A 21,020-nucleotide genomic window follows, 5' to 3' on the forward strand; every position below is an offset into this window, starting at 1 on the left:
ATGAGTGAATGAAGAAATTAAATGACAAAATTCTTTTTTTTTCTAAAAAGTAAGTGGTGGTTCATATTAGATTAATTTAACACTCGAAATAATGTTGGGAAACTGCAAAATATCCTGTGCTTTTTCTTCATGTGTTTTATCCATCTCTTCATGAAAGTATTTTTGTGACTTAAAGAAATAAGGAGATATACCAACAAGGAAGTGGACTTTGCGTATTTCAGTCCCTGGAATATCTGTCAGACTCATTATGAACCTTAATGATAAATATGCTTTTGTGTTTTTTTTTAATTAAAAATTTCCCTTACACCTAGGACTTTTGGTAGGGGGTGGGAATGTTAGTGAAGATGGCATGTGGTTATGAGAGAGTCTGGATCTCACTATGGAAATATTTTCTAACAATGCAAATTCTAATATATAACTGGCAGTCTTGTGGTATTTCTTGGAAGTATCTACAGGTTAAGGAGTAATGACCATCATCATAAACCAGTATGTTTCAGACTCAAAACTCAAACTCTAATTTTCCCAGCTTCAAGGCTTATACAAGTCTTTCCACTCTGACTTAGCTCTCTACCAAGTTAGTACTGTTTTATTACAATTTTTCTTATTTTTCTATTAATAAATCAGGAAAAAGAAATATAAGGAAAAATTAATTTTTGATCATTCTATTCCAAAAGAAATTGTGACATATTGGAAAAGAAAGGATTTAATGCAACATATATGTTGTGTTTTTTATTTTTTGCTGAGTGGCACTCTGCCCCCTTTATTCTCTATTCTTTGTTAAAAATAAGTGGCTCATTGGCTTCCTTTCCAATGGGAATTAGGTCTCTAAGCAAATAAGAAGATAGATCTATTGGGAAATAAGGATAGAGTATAAAGAAAAGAAAGAAAAAGAATTTTCTAAAGTAACTTCTTTCTCTCTCAAAGAAAATATTTCAACCAAATAAAGTTGCTTTTGAGGAAATTTCTATTATTAAGATGTAGCTTGGCTCCAATAAGTATTTTGAAAATGAAGAAATAACACTCTAGCTCTATATTTGTTTGTGTCTGTTTATAATGCTGGCATTCAAAATTGTTTGGGTATGCATGTTCCTTGTTAAATTAATGTCCTCTTTTATTTTTTAAAGGGATTCTTTGATTTTTCTCAAAGTCAGATCTTGAGGAGCATCTAGCTACATGCATTAGAGTAAGTATTGTTGAATTAAATAGCATGATTGAGGTTCCTTATATGTACAGTCAATTCTGGGTAACTGTGTGGCTCAGTGGATCAAGAGTTGGGTGTTAAGTCATGAAACCAAAGTTCAAATCCAACCTCAGATACTCTCTAGCTTTGAGAAGATAAGCACGTCACTTAAACTTTATCTACCTCAGAGTCTTTAGCTGAAATATGAGGATAATAAATAGTACTTATCTCACAAAGTTGTTTGGAAGATCAAATGAAGTAAAATTTAAAAATATTTAGCACAATCTAGTTCATAGTAGGCCCTTAATAAATGCTTATTGCCTTTCTTTACAGTCATCTAACAAGACAGTTTGCAAGTTTATTCATATCATCTGTGGACTTAGCACCATTTAATAGGTAGAATATGTTAAAAAATGATATTATTTTGATAAAAAAATTTATGATAAACTCAACAGCATTTAATATACATAATTAGAACCAAATAAAGTAATAAAAAGAAAAAAATCTGTTACTATATTGCTTTCAGCTTTGGAAAAAATTTTCAACTGTTTTAAATATTCACATAAGCATTTTCTTCTGAATTTATATGCTTATTCGTATTTGCTTATCCTATTTATCCATATTTGAGAAGTCCAGCTCAGTACATTGTATATTCAGTGATTACCTAGCCCTTGCTGATGTAGCCCTTTTTAAATATCTAGCTATAAAATGCCAATTTGATATTAATTTAAACTGAATCAACATTTTGAAAAAAGTTTGTTTTTCCATTTTCTTTCTTTTAATTTTTAAAGAATGCATTACTGAATGATTCATTGACCAGATATTCTGAAGATGCTATAACCATTGCTCAATGATTTCATAGACCAAGTAAAGAGTTTATTTAAAAAAAAAAAAACAGGTTTATTATGGCTGCTTGATTTGGAACATGCAATTACACAATTTTATTCACAAGTCTACCTATATATGTTGCTATGATATTTTTTCTTACCTCCAACACTGGACATTCTTGATGAATCCTGATGACTATTTGATTTATTTCGATTCTGATTTTTCCTTTTGTTAGCTGCTCGGACAGATCGGAGAAGGACTTCACTTGCCTTGAAGAATGCAACCATGAAAGGCTGTTTGGATTGAGGTCCATGTCTTCCTATAAGTCCAGCTGATTTAACATTAATACTGCGCCCTAAAGTGGGATACATGGATCATGATATAGCATGGGAAATGCGAAAGGAAAATAGTCATAGATGGGATTCTCCTGCAGAGCTACTTCTAAGTAAAATGTAACAAAATCCTAATAAATCCTGTTGATATTTTGAAGGAGGAAAATGTCATTAAGAAGTTTTTTAATGAAAAATGCATTTTACTATTACAATCAACATGTGAGATAGACAGATTGTTTATTTTGTGGATTAACATCAGAGATAAAAAGGTATAGAGGTGGAAGGGTCTAGAATATATAGAATATTAAAAGTCAGAGACACAGAATTTAAAAATTGAAAGGAATCTCAGTAGTCATTCAGTACAATAACCAGCATATGAAGAAATTGAGTCCTTGAAAGAGTGAAGGATTTAATCAAGATCAATCAACCAATAATGAACATTTATTAAGTGCTTACTATATACCAGATAATATGCTAAGTGCGAGTGTTACAAAGAGACAGTCTCTAATCTCAAAGAATTCTTAATCTGATGGAGGAGACAACATGCAAACAAATATATGCAAAGCAAGCTATATAAAAGAAAGAGAATACTATAGGTAAGAAAGAAAATTCCTTGTAGAAGATGAGATTTTAGTTGGAATTTAAAAGAAGTTAGGGAAGTCAGAGAGGAAGAAGAAAAGCATTTAAGTCATGGGATACAGGCAGAAAGGATGACTGGAGCTAAGAGATGGAGAGTCTTATTTTTGGGAGGATTGTAAGACTAGTGCCACTGGAGTGAGGATCAGTATATAGAAAAATATGATTTGCATTTTAATCCATGGGCAACTTTTAAAATTTTATTTTGACTTCTACTTAGCCAGAAAATTTTCACTTGTCCATATGTGCTAAGAAACTGCAAACTAATTCATCATGTTGTTGATGAATTGTCTTTGGGAAAATAAATATATAAAATGTTGCATAGTGAAGTGTGCAGAACCAGAAGAATAATTTACATAGTGACTACAAGGTATAAATAAAAACATTTTTAAAAATAATTTTAGGGTAGGATGGGCAGAGAAGTTTTGTTGCTGCTATGTAATATTGAAGATACACTTTAAAAAAACACATTCACCATTTTATATGTGGTCTTTATTATTCTAATTTGTATACAAATATACTTATATCTGTTCATGATAAAAAGAACATATAATAAAGCTATATGATAAATAAAATAATGATATATACTTTAGCCAAAGAAATATTTTATTATTGCTGTTGTTTCTGTTGTTTACATCATACATTTCATTGCTAACCTCTATTGGCACAATTAAGAAAGATAATTTATTTTCATTGTCTATTCAGAATATGCCAAAGACATGGACTATAAGAGTTAAAGGACAAAAATGTATATTTGAAATAAGTAAAGCAATCCGATATATTAAAACAATAGCAGAAATAATACAACCTACAAACTGACATTTTTATGCCACCCACTAACTAAATGTCCTGCCATTTTTTTCAAAAGTGCATTGAAATGATACTAGCTATACAACAGGAATCTGAACATTACAGAGAACCTGCAGCCTAGTTCAAATCCTAATTGCCAACCTAATTGGTCACTTAATTGGTGACCATAACCTTCTATTATTACAATCATCCTTCTATGGATTGAATACAGACCTCTCTGATGTCTCCTGAGTACTGGTATGGAAATCTAGTCTTGGAGAAGATACACTGCTCCAAGCTCTAGCCACCTCTCAGTGAATTTTCTGAAAAGCTCTCAGGATTATCAGACCATGTCCATAAGCTTCTTAGAATATAGAGATCTAAGGTGAATCCCAGAATTGGCCTATCAATCTAAAAATCTGTCTACCTCAATTCTGCATTCTAATTCATGTTACCAGAAATGTTCCCTAACCCCTCTTAATTCTAGTGCCTTCCTTCTTTTAATCATTTTCTATTTATCTTGAATATAGCTGGTTTATAGATATTTGTTGCAAGTCATTGCACACATTCCTTTCATTAGATTGTGAGCTTTTTCAGAGCAGGGGACATTTGTCTCATTTTGTGGACATTTGTCTCATTTTGTGTCCTCAGTGTTTAGTCCAGTTGCCACCCACTTAAGTGCTTAGTAAGCACTTAATACCTTTTTTTTTTTTTTTTGGACAGATTGACTACTTATCATTTGTCTCTAGTATGTAGGCAAGTATGGGCAGTAGAAACTTCCCAGAGTCCTAGCTTTAACCTATCCTTAAATTTACTGAGATCCAAAATTCATTTACAATTCTGGATGGAAAGGTGACCCAGGCTCAAAACTGCAGATGTTAATCACAAAAGTCAATGTCCATTCATGCTATAGCTTTTCAAGTAACTACATATCAGTATGTATAGGAACAATATAATTTATATTCCCATCCAAAATATAGATGGTTTCTTCTAATTAGATATGTTTTTCCATTTTTATAAAATATAACCACTAATTGTGTGTGATTTCTACATTGCATCCAAAACAAATAACCAAATTGTAAATTTTATTTCATCTGTGTGAACCAAGGAGACCAGTATAATATGAAATGTGAAAACTCTAATTGCCATATATTTAAAGTTTAAAAATATGTACAGAAACTATTCTATATGTAGAACTTACTCAACATTCAAGAGTAATATATAATAGAGTTTGAAATCTATTCATGATTGACTCTGGTTCTCCTCCTGAGGGAAGTACATATTTTATTAAAATATTTATTTAGTAAAGACAGTGGAGGAGCCTGGCTGTGTTCTTAGAGATCTAGAAGAAAAGCAAGGAAAACAAGTCCCTGAAATGGCATCAATGACATTTTAGCAAATAAACCCTTGCTCTTAGCAGAATTTATTTTGGCAGCATAAACACTTTTGTGTGTACGTGTATTATGCAGGACCCTCCGACCGTCAGGAAACGAGACAGTGTCATGTGAGGCTGTGCAGCTGTTCCGGGGGACACAGAGGTCCTTTAAATATGAAGGTATTGGTAAGAGAACATTGGCTTGTCTGGGCAGCATCAGTGTCCTCAATGATTGTTCTACAACAGATTGGAAAAATTTGCTCAGGAGTTCCAAGGACTAAAACAGTCATCTGCCTTCCAAATGTGTACTGCCACTAGGCTGCATTGAAAGAAAGAAAGGAGGGGAGAAAGAAGAGAGAGAGAGAGAGAGAGAGAGAGAGACAGAGAGAGAGAGACAGAGACAGACAGAGACAGAGATGGACAGAGACAGAGAGAAAGAGAAAGAGAGAACAGAGAAAGACAGAGACAGAGAAGAAAGACAGAGACAGACACACAGAGAAAGACAGACACAGAGAGAGAGAGACAGAGACAGACAGAGACAGAGACAAAGAGAGAGATAGAGAGAAAGAGAGAGAGAACAGAAAGAGAGAGAACAGAGAAAGACAAAGAGACAGAGACAGAGAAGAGAGACAGAGAGAGACAGAGACACACAGAGACAGAGACAGACACAGAGACAAAGAGAGAGAGAGAGAGAGAGAGAGAGAGAGAGAGAGAGAGAACAGAGAGAGAGAGAAACGAGAGAGAGAGAGAGAGAAAGCAAAAGAGAGAGACAGAGAGTGAGAGAGACAGAGAGAGATAGCAAAAGAGAGAGACAGAGACAGAGAGAGAGAGACAGAGACAGAGAGAGAGAGAGAGAGAGAGAGAGAGAGAGAGAGAGAGAGAGAGAGAGAGAGAGAGTCACAAATAACCAGGGCTGTAAACCTTAAACAAATAAGCATATAGGTTTCCCTTTTAAATGCAAACTTACAGTGGCTTTCTGCCAGGGTCTATATTTCTTAGAAAAACTCTATCACTGGCATAAATGAAAGAGGCAGTTTGATTTGTGGCTAAAGCAGTTTCCATTCTACTTCCACTGTAACAAATGTATTAATTCAGCTCAGACTTCCTCCTTCTGGCAGCCCTTTTGCTGTAAAAAGAGAAATTAGAAGTCCCAGCCAAATACCATACCTTGAACTGACCCACTTCAATACATAAACACTTTTACAACATGTTTATTCAGGTGTAGCACTTTAAATTGGTTTAAGATGTTTCCAGTGACAGAGAGCTCAGCAAAGGGAAAAAAGAAGAACTGAGAAAGTTAACAGTTATGGAATAGAATAACTGGCAACCTAGACTGAACAACTTTGAATCTCCCTTCGTCTCCTTCTTTCTCTTTCCCTTTCTCCCTTTCCCCTTTCCATCTTGTTTTTCTGTCTGTATATAAAATAGTAAAATACAATTTTGAAAGCTTTTATTTTGAGCATGTGTTTTAATGGAGTGTTAATTTAACAGTAGCCAAATTTGCTGCTTGTATACATTTATGGTTGTAGAAATCAAATTTACAATTTAATGCTTTTACTATTAAAATAGCAAGATATTCATGGTTAAAATACAGTTAGGTTCTCTTTCTATTTGTTAAAATAATTATCAGAATGCTGAAAGGGAAATAAGCACTCAACACACAGTTCCCATCTTTTTTTAGATTTAGAGAGCTTTAAAATATTGTTCAAATGAATACTTTAATTTTTTATCAGTATGGGATTAATACTTTACTGGTCTGAATCACTTATTAGATTTATGTCCTAAAGACTGAAAAGATGTGAGTAGGTTACAAATCTAGGTTTCTTCAACTTTACAAAGGTGGATATTGTGTGAGAAGCAAAATACCCTTCAAACTAATGTGAACTCCCTTTAAAATAACTTTTAATATTATTAAGTTTCCTCTTGGTTTCCTTTTGACTTCAGCAATGAGGTGGCTATTAAGATTCCACAAGTTAAGGTTTGCTTAGTTACCCCAGGTATCAAGCCATTCAGTAGAAAAATTAACTCTTTGGCCTACTCCTTTAGACATAGCCTATATGCATATACAGATTATGGGCATCTCGAGGTACTAGATCTTTTGAAAGACTGATGAGTAATTTTAGTAGGAAGTGCAATTTTAAGCCTGAATGAAAGCTTAAAGTATATTTAGCATTCTTCAAAAATATATATATTTAGTGTATTGTAGATAACAAATCTTCCAAAATATTTATTTTTGTAACATATTTTATTCCAAACTGTATCAAAGAAACCACAAATGAATACATATTCTGAGATGTCCAGACTAAAACATTAAAAACATTTCTTTTAAATGCCATGTATGCATATATTGCCATAATGGGCATAAGGGATTAGCTTTTCCAAAGCAATCCATAGTTCTGGATAAATTTATGGCTAGGAGACATAATGATTGGCTGTACACTACATCACTGAATGTGCCTGGAAATAGGAAACTGGGAAATGTGTGATTGGGAGGGGGAGTAGCAAGAAAAAGGAAAGGGATATTGGGAACAAATTCAGAAACTCAGGTTTTGGCACCTGAAACAGACTTTTAAAAACAGAAAAAAAAATTACCAGGAATGAAAGAAACACTTTGTAAAATTATACTGGTAGAATTTGGGGAAATGGGTAGAATAGACAAGAAAGGTCCTAAAATATTAGGGATTACATTTGGTTTTCTTTCTCATTTTTTTTCTCATAGACCATGTTTCAGTCATGACACATTTTTTATTCCTCAATTATAATGTGAAAATATAAAAGAAAAGTTTTAAATAGGTAAGAGACATTTTACTACATACAGGATTACTCTTTATTCAGAAGTTAGTAAGGGTTATCAGATATGCTTAATATATGGCTGCATTCACCAGCATGAGGAATGGAGTGTCAAGATTTCCAATGTCCTGACCCCAGTCTTCATAGATTTTTGTTGTATAAGCACTATAACCAGTAAAACCAGTCATATATGCCTAAGGCTAAACCTAAGAAAATTTCAATTTGTTGTGGAAGGGTGGGTTGGCAAACTGAGGCCCCATCCCAAATCCATTGGTTTTATGTTTCATACCAGTTCTTTTGGAAAATGTGACTTTCAAAATGTTTATTTCTTAAAAAACAGGCTTATTAAGGAGATCCTGACATGAAACAGCTTTTTAGAGACATGTTGATATTATAAGGATAAGTGAATCAAAATGTGAGTATTTAGCTTCCCTTTAGGATATACAGTTTTGTGGGAAATTGCACTTGGGGTTTATCAGTCTCCAAACTTTGATATCTCTTCTGAGATGTTAGTATAAATTTATGTTTGTTTCTTTACTTCAGGAAACCCACAGCAACTGCCTGCTTAACCCAAAACACCTGTGAAGATACTTGAGGCAAGAACTACCTTTCATTTCAAAAGAGAAGTCAGAGAAAATACGCTTCATAGGATATTTTGGAAGCTCATTATTTGCACAAAGTATCTGATACTTCGAAGGCTATTAACAAAACCTTTTTTAAAATTTATTTTTAAAGCTTTTTTATTTTCAAACATATGCATGGATGGTTTTCAAAATTCCTCCTTATAAAATCTTGTGTTCAAATTTTTTTCTATCTCTCTTACTCCCATCCCCTCCTCTAGGTGGCAAGTAATCCAATATATGTTAAACATGTGCAATTCTTCTATACATGTTCCCACGATTATCATGCTGCACACACACACACACATACACACACACACACACACACACACACACACACAAACAGATCAAAAAGAAAAAAAAATGAGAAAGAAAACCAAATGTAAGCAAACAATAACAAAAAAGTGAACATACTATGTTGTGATACATACTCAGTCCACACAATTGTCTCTCTGGATGCATAAAATGAAACCTTTTTGATTAACCGAAAAAATTACTTTTCAGTGTTACCAGACAAATCTCTCAGATTCGAAATTGCAGAATAATTGTGGGTCTGCTTTACTGGAAAGTATTTCCTGGATTGGAAGTTCCTTACAAGCAGGTATGTGAGGGAGCTGCCTCCTTGAGGCTTGGAGAGATAATTGTTAAATTTTCTATATAAGAATTTATACTTTCAAAATCTACAAATGCTACAAATGAGGGTTTGGTTTGCTTTGCTGTTGTTTTTCTTGATTATCTAGACTTAAGAAAATGTTGTTATGAATATTAAACTTAAAATTGTGTCATGCCTTTTCAGAGAGCTAGTTGTTGAACATTTCCCAACAAATTCCTGATCATAAATTAATTCACAAGTATAGAGTCCCCCAAAAGTCCATTTAATTTTCCCTTCACATATGTGATTTGAACTCAATTAAATTCTATTAAAACTATTTTTATTTTTACATTAACAATAAACTTATAAATTAAGAAAAATTGACAATAGAAAAGTGGATTGTATAAGAGTGTTAAATTCTGTTGTGTACAGGGTTTTATTATTTTTAAGAACTATATCTTAAGTGGAATAAGTTCTGGTAAATAAGATTTCATACTACTTTCCCCAGTTTGATCTTCAGAGACATTAGTTTTGTAATTTCTTTTTTTAACTTAAACAGAACATAACTTTTTCTCATAGAATAAACTAAATGATGGTAAAATCATAATTTAACATTTAGTGAGAAGGTGAATTTAGACTACTGTAAGTTTTCTCATTGCCCATATGAGTTTCAATACAAACTTGAATTAAATATATACCACATGTTATCTGAAACATATTTTGATTGAAAGATGAAACAATTTATCTAGGCTATAAATTATACTCTAAAACATGAAATTGTAACTATATGAACTGAATAAATCATTTTAAATAGTTTAAAGGATTAAGAAGAGTATACATTGACTCCACTCAAACTCATCTTCTTGGGTAAATTGAAATTGGATTTACAAATTCTTGTGAATCAGTTCCAAATCAGGAAAATTTTTTGTTATCTTCAGTTTTGTGGAATTTAATGGCAATTGATTATTAAAATTACATAAGATTTGCTTAAAGAATGAGAAATATAGTAGCATAATCTTCTGTAATAAAACAAGTTTTCAAATATTTGCAATGTGATTTATTTTTATGGGTTTTTGAATACTCAAGGTTGGCTTGCTTTCTAGGATCCCTTATTTTAGGTTTTCTACAATCTGGTCAATTTGTATTTATTTGATGATATTTTCTTCATGAACTTATAGAGTCATTGGATTTGGAAGCAGAAAAAGAACTTGAATGCAAAGATGATAGAGCCACTTGAGAATATGAAATATGGTCATTCTCTTTCTCTGCACAAGAAGATAAGAAGAAGCATTTTCACCCATAGTTTCCAAAAGAGAAAGAAAGGGAAAATTATCCATAAATCTGAAATTCTCCATAAAGATTATGAGAAAGATATAATGTGTTGTACCTTAGAAGAAATTACAGATCCTAGAAGTGATGAGAGGTATATTTTGTTGGAAACACAGGAAGAGAAAAGGAGTCTTATGACTAAAGCAGTGACAGAAAAGAAAATTCTTCAGGGTTGAGAATTGAATCTGGTGAGACTCCAGGGAGGATGAATAAGGGGATAGAACCATAAAAGAACAGGGCCAGGGTTTTGTGTCTAAGTTTGGAAGTTGTCCAGAAGGCTGAAGTGTTTTACTGCATAAAGAGCGGCACTGAGGTGATGGAAAACGATTATCGCTTCTGCTATAGGGCCATCAGTCTGCAAATAAGGAGGCACAATGCCCCAGCATGACAAACCTCAAAAATGATTTTTTTAGTTGGAACTTATTCTCAGCTAGTGGAAAGATAGACCTCATGCTAAGAATGTCAATTTACTTTCACGTAAACACTTCCTGTTCAGTAGTAACTTCCGTTTATATAGTACTTTTCCTCTTGTAGTCCAAAGTTCTATTCTGACATCACTTAAGTCATGTTTATCATGTCCCAAAAGAACTGGATTATCAGGAGATATTATAGTCCTCATTAATTTGAAAAAGACACAAATCATCCTTTCCTGAAGTTAGGGTTCTAAATTATTCATTTTCAATTTTCTTCTTTTATGTACATATTTAAACCACAGTAATAATTTTCCTCAACCAAAGTAACACATGTCTTTCCTTTAAAAACATTAAAATATAAATTTTAAATAATATTCTGAAGTCAAGAATTAGTTGGCTAATTTCAAGCAAATGATTTCTAAGAATAATTTGTGTACATTCCAATATCAATAAAAGATAGCTTTTCAGCCTAAAACTAATTTTTTTGCTTCCTATGAGTAAATTAACTACTCTGTTTTATGTATAGTTGGTAAGAGAGATCCTCAAAAGACACTTAAAAGCCAAGCATTTTAAAAAAAAGTTATTAGTATATAAAATGTCTATTAATATGTGATATATTATTTAAATTTAATTTTTTAATCATACAGAGAAGCATGGTTTGTTAATTATTTGACATTTTCTTTAAACTAGATGCATTAAACTGAAATAAGTATAGGATTCTCCCAGAATATCCATGTCACAAATACTAAAAAGAAATTATTGGCTTTGATATGTAGTAATGGGAATAAAGAAGAATAATATTATAGTGAAAGAGAAAAGTGTGATAAAGTGGATAATGAGTTCATCTTAAAATTCAGAAAACCTGGGCTCAAGTCCTAGTTGAGGCATATTACTAATTGTGATATCTTTAGAGGAAAAAAGATCCTAAACCTCTCAATGCACCAGGCAACTTTGTATGATATGGAAGAAATCACAGGTGTATGTCAAAGTAGAGGCCAAGTTAATAGAGGACTCTTCCAAATTCAATCCAAAATAACTATAAAATGATACCTTATAATTAATTCTAGAATATCAGAAGCAACAAAATTATAGGATGAAACAACTTTCCAATGCAAGACCTTTCTGTTAGGAAAGGTCTATCTCACTTGGGTAAAGGGGAGCACAATTCAGTGAAAATGGCATCTGGACAAGCAACCAGTAAGTAGGCTGTACTTCAGCAAGTTAAGTGCAAGATTCTATTCCTTGACATAAGTCACTTACAAGGCCCAGACTCCCTTAAAACAGCAGGCCAGAGGCAAGGTCCCATGCCCTTTGCAAAAGAAGCTGACACTCTCCACCCCAGAAGGAGAGATCTTTTTTTTTGTTCAGTTTTTCAGTCATGTACAACTCTTCATGACTTCATGGAATGCCAAGTCCTTCTATCTCCCACTATCTCTCAAAGTTTCTCCAAGTTCATATTCAAACAATCAAACAAAATCAAAAGAATGAAAAATAGAAGAAAATGTGAAATATCTTATTGGAAAAAACAAGTGACCTGGAAAATAGATCCAAGAGAAATAACTTAAGAATTATTAGACTACGTTAAATTCATGATTAGAAAGAGTCTGAACATTATATTTCAAGATATTATTAATGAAAATTGTTGTAATATCCTAAAACTGGAGGGTAAAATAGAAAAGGAAAAAAATCTTCTGAAAAAGATCCTTAAATGATAGTTCTCAGGAACATTATAACCAAATTTCAGCACTCCCAGATCAAGGGGAAAATACTACAAGCAGATAGAAAGAAAACATTTCAAATACCATTTCAAATACAGTCAGGATTATACACATGTTTGTAACTTCTACATTAAAGGACTGGAGGGCTTAAAATATGATATTATGGAAGGCAAAGGAGCTGATTACAACCAAATATCACCTATCCCATGAAAATTAGTATAAACTTAAGGGGAGGAAATTGATATTCAATGAAACAGAAGACTTTAAAACATTGATATTGAAAAGACAAGAACTGAGCAGAAAACTTTATTTTCAATACAAGATTCAAAATGACTACATATTAAGGCCTATTTCATATATTTTCAGATTATTTTATAACCTGAAAACCAAATGCAGAAAAGCAAAACTTATTAAATGCAACTTTTTCAGATCATAATGCCATGGAAATTACATTCAATAAAGGATTATGGAAAGATAGACTAACATTATTTAACCCACAAAATAATCTAATCCTAAAAAAAAAGAGTGGGTCAAAAATGATAGAAACAATCAATAATTTCATTAAAGATAATGATGACCATAATACAACATACTAAAACTTATGGGATACAGCCAAAGCAGTTCTTAGGGGAAATTTATATCTTTAGATCTTACATTAAAAAAATTAACAACAAATCAATGCAATTAAAATTTTAAAAAAAACTTAGAAAAAGAATAAATTTAAAATCAAAATTAAGTACCATCTTGGAAATCCTGAATATAAAAGGAGCGATTAATATAAATTTAAAATAAGAATACCATTGAACTAATAAATAAAACAGAGCCTGGTTTATGAAAAAAATAAAATAGACAAACCATTGATTATTTTGATTTAAAAAAAGAAAAAAAATCAAATTACCAGTATCAAAAATGAAAATGGTGCATTCACCACCAATGAAGAATAAATTAAAGCAATCATCAGGAGATGTTTTGCCCAATTTTATGCCAATAAATCTGACAATCAAAGAAGAATGGATGGATATATATTAAATCAAGTTCTGATCTTTATAGTTTCAAGACAGATAATAAATTGAGGTTATTTCAGTCTCTGATAACTTTTATAGCTTGTTGAGCAAATGGATTAAAAAGTGAATTCTACCAAACATTTAAAGAACAATTAATGTCTATACTATATAAACTATTTGAAAAAAAAATAGGCAAAGGAGTTCTACCAAATTCCTTTTATATTGTAGATATGGTGTTGATACTTAAGATAAAAAGAACTAAGAAAGAAAACTATAGGGAACAATGATTTTAAAAATTAAATAAAATACTAGAAAGAGAATTACAATAATAAATTACAAGAATCATATACTATGACCAGGTGATATTTATAATAAGAATTCAGGGATACTTCAATATTAAGAAAACTTCCATTATGTTTGACCAGCTCAATAACAAAGTCACAGAGACCATTGGATTCCCTTAATAAATTCAAACAAAACTTTCGACAAAATACAGCATCCATTCCTGTTAAAAGCACTAAAAATCATAGAAATAAATGGAGCTTTCCTTAAAATGATAAGTAATATATATCTAAAATTATAGGCAAGCTTTATATATAATGAAGATAAGCTAGAAATCTTCCCAGTAAAATCAAGGGTGAAGCAAGAATACCCATTATCACTACTATTATTCAATATTGTACTAGAAATTTTGGCTAAAGAAATACGAGAAGAAAAAGAAATTGAAGGAATTAGAATAGGCAAATAGAGCTATCATTCTTTCTAGATAATATGATGGCACACTTAAGGAATCATAGAATCAATTAAAAACTAGTTGAAATAATGAACAATATTAGCAAGTTAATTGTCTCTGTGTCTCTATTTCTTTGTACATTTTTCTTTGTTTCTGTCTGTTTCTCTGTCTCTCTGTTTTTCTGTTCCCATTTTTGTTGACAGGTAACTATGCAATGTTTAAAAAAAGAGAGAGAGTTTCCTTTTAAAAAGTTCTCTGGCTATAGTAAGATAAAGAACCAAATGTCACATTCCATTTTAATCTTTTTTTTTTGAAATGGCTGGAGAATAGCCAATATTTTCCATTTGGGTCTCTATATACAATGACAAAATGTTTTTGAACATGGCTTTGTCTGAATGATCTTTACAGTTTCAAGATGGGTAATATACTGAGGTTGTTTGAGTCTCTGCTACTTTTACTACATGGTGAATTGTAGAGGGCTGAAATTATTGAGTTGATGCACTGAGGTCAGGATTGCTGAGTACTTGAGGCTAACTACAGATTGGACAATACTTTATGGGCATATGCTTGGAAAATGGTCCTTTCCACTATCTGTGCTGGCTCAATGACTGGTGTATACAGAGGATAGTAGGAGGGACTAGGGGGTTGAGTAAGACTAGCCAGAGTCACACTTGGGCAGTAGATGAGGGAGAAGGTGATTGTGGAGACTGCTTCCATCCTGTTCAATCCTGTGTCTAAGACCAAGAATAAAGACTAAGGACTTTTGCTTATCCTGACTCAGGCTGATGCTGAGGTGTCCTAGGTGCTAGCACGGGTCGTCACAGTGAACAATGATATACCCATATTTCAAATTCTAATTAAAGTCAGAATTCCCAATTTGCTATCTAGAGACATCATGAAATGGATTCACAAATGAACTTTATGATTCATGTTGTGAAAACAATACAAATTAATGAAGATAAATTTGATTGGGAGCAGGGAAGGTGGTATAATATCAATGGTTCCTACACTACTGTGGGAATATATGTTTAATGTATAAATAGATCTATATCATCAATTAAGGAATTCCTTTCAATGATACAGATTATAACCTATGTCTGCCCCTTCTATGTGGTTTTTATGTATGCTATCTCCCAAGTTGACAACAGATAATTTATCTATCTAGATTAGAAAAACTTCCAGCATGTTTGACCACATTTCTTTTTCTTTTGTTGCTTTCTCCCAACATGCTGAAAGTATCAATGAAGTATTGTGCTTGTTTTCTAATCAAATCTCTTTCCACAAAACCAACCAATTTTCTCTTCCTGCTATATAATTTCTCTTTTTTTGAGTTCCTTATTGGTTATTTGCTACAGTTTGAGCATGCCTACCAAATACCTTTCAAGTGCTCTCTGTGTGATACTATTTTTTTTCTTCTGAAGCTGGCTATTATATAGCAATACTCTTAAAAGATTAGTTTTGAAAAGATGAGTCTTTATTTTCATGGGCTCAATAAAAGAGTTTTGAAATTTCCCCCAAAAGCATCCATCCCACCCTCTTCCTCCTTTTCAACTCTGGGTTAAGTTTATTGTCCATTTTTATTATCTGAACTAGACATATAAGGTTTTTGAAAAAATGGCATCCATTTAAGTGCACACTATAATATGGTCAATAAACATTTTTAATACACTTGGATTTACTAAAACTAAACTTGATAGATTATTGATTTCTTCCAGGGAACCTCTAAATTAATTCAGTATAGCATCATCCTCAACTAGGAATATCAAGAGAGTCTCATCATCCACAAGGAATCATCCTCAGCCTGGACTCTACATGGATTCCCTACATCATGGTAATGAATATTTTTTGGGAATCATACTGTAAGTGACTCTATTTTGTGCCTTAACTGATATTTTTATCAGTCATTGAAAAGCATTATTTTTGATGATACATTTTCCACACAATTCTGAATAATCTTGATGTACAGATGGGAAATACTTTATTATTTAATGCCTATAAGGCAAGATGATAGACATTTATATATTAAAAGTTTGTCCTTCTAAATGTTGGAACTCAGGAAGAAAGACCCAGTCACTCTGAGTTTGCATATTACTGTTTGAAATCATTATTAGGCTTTTAAAAAAAATTCTGAGAATATAGCTCCAGTGCATTTCTAAGTGTGCACACTCATGCTCATAAATAATGTCCTCCTCAGTAGTGGAAGTAGTACATAAAAAGCTTGCTAGGGAAATAGGATCACACAAAAACATAACATTAATTGCCAATGGTGATGGTTGGGTATTTTATTCCTGTAGTTTAGATTTTAAACCTTAGCTCCTCAGGTTTCTAATCTAGTCAGGGTAAGTTGTCTTTTAAGTATTGCATTGGCAATGGAGACTCCAGTGAAATAAGGACTTAACAAACTTTAAACAACTCAGCTTCATATAATAAGGAATTTTTCTATCTCAAAAATTTTTAAAATTTTGAATCAACTTAAAAATTTTTTCCCAAAGATTCTCTAGACTAAATTATTATTAAAAACATTAATAATACTATTAAGATTATTGTTGCCATTATTCATTTCATTGGTAAGGAGATCCACAGTGAGGAAATTCCCTTTATCAATGAAGATTGAATATTGCTGCTCCACTTCCTCCTTTCCCTAAGGACTGTTTCCTTTTTACTCTGATTTTTGATCCCTTAAAGAGTAACCTCTTTCCACAAACTCCCTAAATCCCCACCTTTTCAGTTTTCTTAAATGTTTTGTCTTCCCTAAGTGGTTCAGTAGATAGAGTGCCGATCCTGGAGTTAGGGAAACCCATCTTCCCGAGTTCACAGCTAGCCTCAAACACATTAGCTATGTGACCCTGAGCAAGTCACTTAACTTTCCATCAGTTTCTTATCTATAAAATACACTGGAGAAAGAAATGACAAACCACTCTAGTATCTTTGCCAAGAAACTCTGAATGGGTTCATGTAGTCAGACATGCCTGAAATACAAGTTGAACTGAAACACTGAACAATAAAAACAATAAAATTGGAATGTCAGCTCTTTGATAGTAGAGACCATCTTTTTTTCTTGTTATTGTATTTTCATTGTTTGACACAATACTTACTACATACTAAGTAATTACTAAATGATTTCTCTAATGTACTTTGTTAGTCAGTTTATATCTTAGAAAATTCTCTGCTGTTTTGAAATTGTTTCTCCCAACGTTGTACAAAGTTACAATAACATTGTGCAATGATCAACTTTGATACTTAGCTCTTCTCAATAATACAGTGATCTAAGATAATTCCAAGACTCATGATGGAAAAATGCTATCTATATCCAGAGAAAAAACCATGGAGCCTTAAATGAAGATTGAAATATACCATTTTTACTTTTCTTTTCTTTTGTTTATTTTTTCTTTTTCTGGGTGTTTCTCCTTTATTATTATTCTTCTTTCACAATATGATTAAATGGAAATAAGTTTAATATATTGAAAATGTATGATCTATATCAAATTCTTGCCATCTTGTGGAGGGGGAAAAGCAGGGACAGAAGGAGGAAGGGAAGAAGAAGAAAAATGGATATGTTGTAAAAATAAATGTCAAAAACAGAAAAAAAAAATTTAAAAATAAGACCTTCAAAAAAACAAGCAAAATATATTGTTTCTCCCCAGGTTACTTAACCAAAATATCAGACATTTGATTAAGAACTCAGGTTAATCTAATTCAGAGTTTAGTTCACTAACCTCTATTTGGTACTGATATTATTTTGGAATTATATTACCTATGTCTACACTGATGTAATACTGCAACCATTCACTTCACTTTTAACTACCAGATCAAAACATATAAACAAAGCAAGAGAAACTTAAACTTTTCTAGATAATTTATCAGTGGGCTGAATAAGCCTGTTTTCCAATGGTCATGGTTACAGGTTTGAAAAATAGTATTCTTCACTGGGAAACGAATGTGAACTATCTGCATTTTTGTTTTTCTTCCCGGGTTATTTATACTATCTGAATCCAATTCTCTCTGTGCAACAAGAGAACTGTTCGGTTCTGCAAACATATATTGTATCTAGGATATACTGTAACATATCCAACATATATAGGACTGCTTGCCATCTAGGGGAGGGGATGGAGGGAGGGAGGGGAAAAATCAGAACAGAAATGAGTGCAAGGGATAATGTTGTAAAAAAATTACCCTGACATGGATTCTGTCAATATAAAGTAATTATTAAATAAAAATTTTAAAAAAAAGAGTAAATGTAAAAAAATTAGTATTCTTGGAAGTCAGGACATAGGATAGAATCCAGTTTTAAAATTTACCGTCTGTGATCTTGAATAAGATATTGAACTTTCTGTGTCATAGTCTCATCTATAAAATTAACCACTAATAATATAAAAACAGTGATGATATAAAAATACCCTCAAAATTTTTATGTAGCCAAAGATTTTCAAGAAATAAATTCATCTGAATATTTTCACAAGGGTCTTTAACACATTATGGATCAGTATTGCTTCTTGCTTGTCACTAGATCATAGAATACATGAGGAATTTAAGGTACAAAAAGACTAGAAATGTGGGGAGAAATTGCAGGTCATGAAATAATAAATCCTATATAAAAAAGTCATTTTTTGCATTCATATTAAATGGTGCTAAATTCATGGCTCTTCAGTAAATGATATTCACAATGCTACTTACAGTCAATCATAAATATGCTTAAAAATAAAACAAAGGGTGTGATTCATAGAACAGGATAAAACAAAAAGACTCCAGGGGATACGTGTGAATGGGTAGGGAAAGGTGTGAAATCAGGTTTTCCATTTTATTTCTACGCATATTTTATGATGTAATTCATCAAGAGGTTTTTATCATTTTTAAAATAATTTCCTTTCTATGGATCATTACAGAGAATACAAATATCAAAGGATGGCAGTTGGTCATGAAGCATTATTGGTATTGGTATTGGTAATGAAGCATTAACTAGAGCATTAATAGGGACAAAAGTGCAGACATTAAAAGGTAAATTTTTAAAATGACCCCTTATTTACTGGAGACTAAAAGTAGCTATAAATTACATGTTAACAGATCTCATATATCTTACTAAATCCCCTTTCTACCATTTGGTGGAAATGAAGTTTATAAAAATAAAATTTGAAGTTCACTTACAGTGATGGAGAGAAAAAGACAAACAGAGAGAAAGCCACAGAGACAGAGTCACAAAGAGACAGAGACAAACTAAAGCAGACATAGAGATGAGAGATAGAAAAAAAGAATCAGGGCATAGAGATAAAGATAAAGAAACAGAGTCAGGCAGAGAGGCAGAATTACAGAGAGACAAGTAGAATTACAGTTTTTTTTAACAGAATTACAGAGAGATAAAGGGAGAATGTTAGAGAGAAGAGACCCAAAAGAGAGAAATTTCAATGCACTTTAATATCTTAAGATATTTCTTTTCAATTTGTTAAAGTAAACTTTCCCAACTTTGTCAATACCATCTTCCCTAAAGCAAAAACCTGGCACCTGAGAACTTCCCCTGTTGTTCAAATCAGTATGTTACTGCCTCAAAAGGAAATCAGTTATTCTTAGTTACCTGAGAGTATACTCTACTTTTTTGCCATGGATAAGAATTTTTATTTTTACAGATCATTCTTCAGGATTTGGGCTATGGACTTTGCCCTACCCTCTTTAGGAAACTTCTGCTATATACTTAAAAGGAATTTAAGATAACAGCTTTCATTTGGGAGAAAGTGAATTGTGGAGGCAAGGATGAAGTAAAATAATATTAGAAGAAGGAGAGTAAAAATAGTAGTTGTAATAGTTATAGTTGTTGTCATAGTAGTTGCACCAGTTGTATTAGTCTTAGTAATAGTCATAATAGTAGTCATCATTATCATGGTCCTGATAGTAGTAGTAATAGTAGTAGTAGTAGACAGTAATTCACATTTGCACAGGATATTGTTCTGCAAAGTGCTTTCCATATATTATCTCATTCGATTTCCACACTAACACTGTCAGGCAGATTAGTATGTCAGTCAATAAACATTTATTAAATGTCTACTAGGTGCCAAACATTGTGTTAACCACTGAGAGATTAAAGAAAAAAAGACAAAAGACAATCCTTGCTTTCAATGAACTCACAGTCCACTGGGGGCACTGGGGGACAACACACAAGTAACTATGTATAAACAAACTGTATGCAAGATAGATAAATTGGAAATAATCAACAATATTAAAAGATATTAGAAAGAGTTTCCCACAGAAAGTAAAGTTTTAACTAGTACCTTAAGGAACCAGGGAAAGTATGAGGTAGAAATGAGTAAGGGGAGAACAATCCAGGTTTGGAGGTCAGCCATAAAAATGATCAGAGTCAGTAGATGAACTATTTTTTTTCTCAGTAAACAAGGTCAGTGTCACTAGATCACAGAATACATGGAGGAATTTAAGGTACAAAAAGACTAAAAATGTAAGGAGAAATTGCAGGTCATGAAGGGCTTTTATATGGCAGAAGAGTTTATATGTGATCGTGGCAGTATTAGGGAGCCACTGGAATTTATTGATGATAAAGTGACATGATGAGACCTGTGCTTTGGGAATAACTTTGAGAGCTCAGTGAAGTCTTATTGTTTTGTCCTTTATTCTCAGAAAAGACCATGACATCAGGGAAGTGTTACCATGGCATGCAATTGGATTTGAGTGAAGAAAGTC

The 21,020-nt window shown here is 32.3% G+C and overlaps 1 protein-coding gene across 1 annotated transcript in view; it reads right to left on the reverse strand.

The window, feature by feature from the left end:
* BMP5 (bone morphogenetic protein 5) overlaps positions 1-21,020 on the reverse strand; it is a 159,379-nt gene that overhangs the window by 24,612 nt on the left and 113,747 nt on the right. The window contains exon 4 of the mRNA XM_051997182.1: positions 2,169-2,363. Within this exon, the coding sequence (XP_051853142.1) occupies positions 2,169-2,363 (195 nt within the window). The remainder of the gene's footprint in view (positions 1-2,168; positions 2,364-21,020) is intronic.

The sequence above is a fragment of the Antechinus flavipes genome, chromosome 4 (genome assembly GCF_016432865.1).
Source record: "Antechinus flavipes isolate AdamAnt ecotype Samford, QLD, Australia chromosome 4, AdamAnt_v2, whole genome shotgun sequence".
In the NCBI taxonomy this organism is placed as follows: domain Eukaryota; kingdom Metazoa; phylum Chordata; class Mammalia; order Dasyuromorphia; family Dasyuridae; genus Antechinus; species Antechinus flavipes.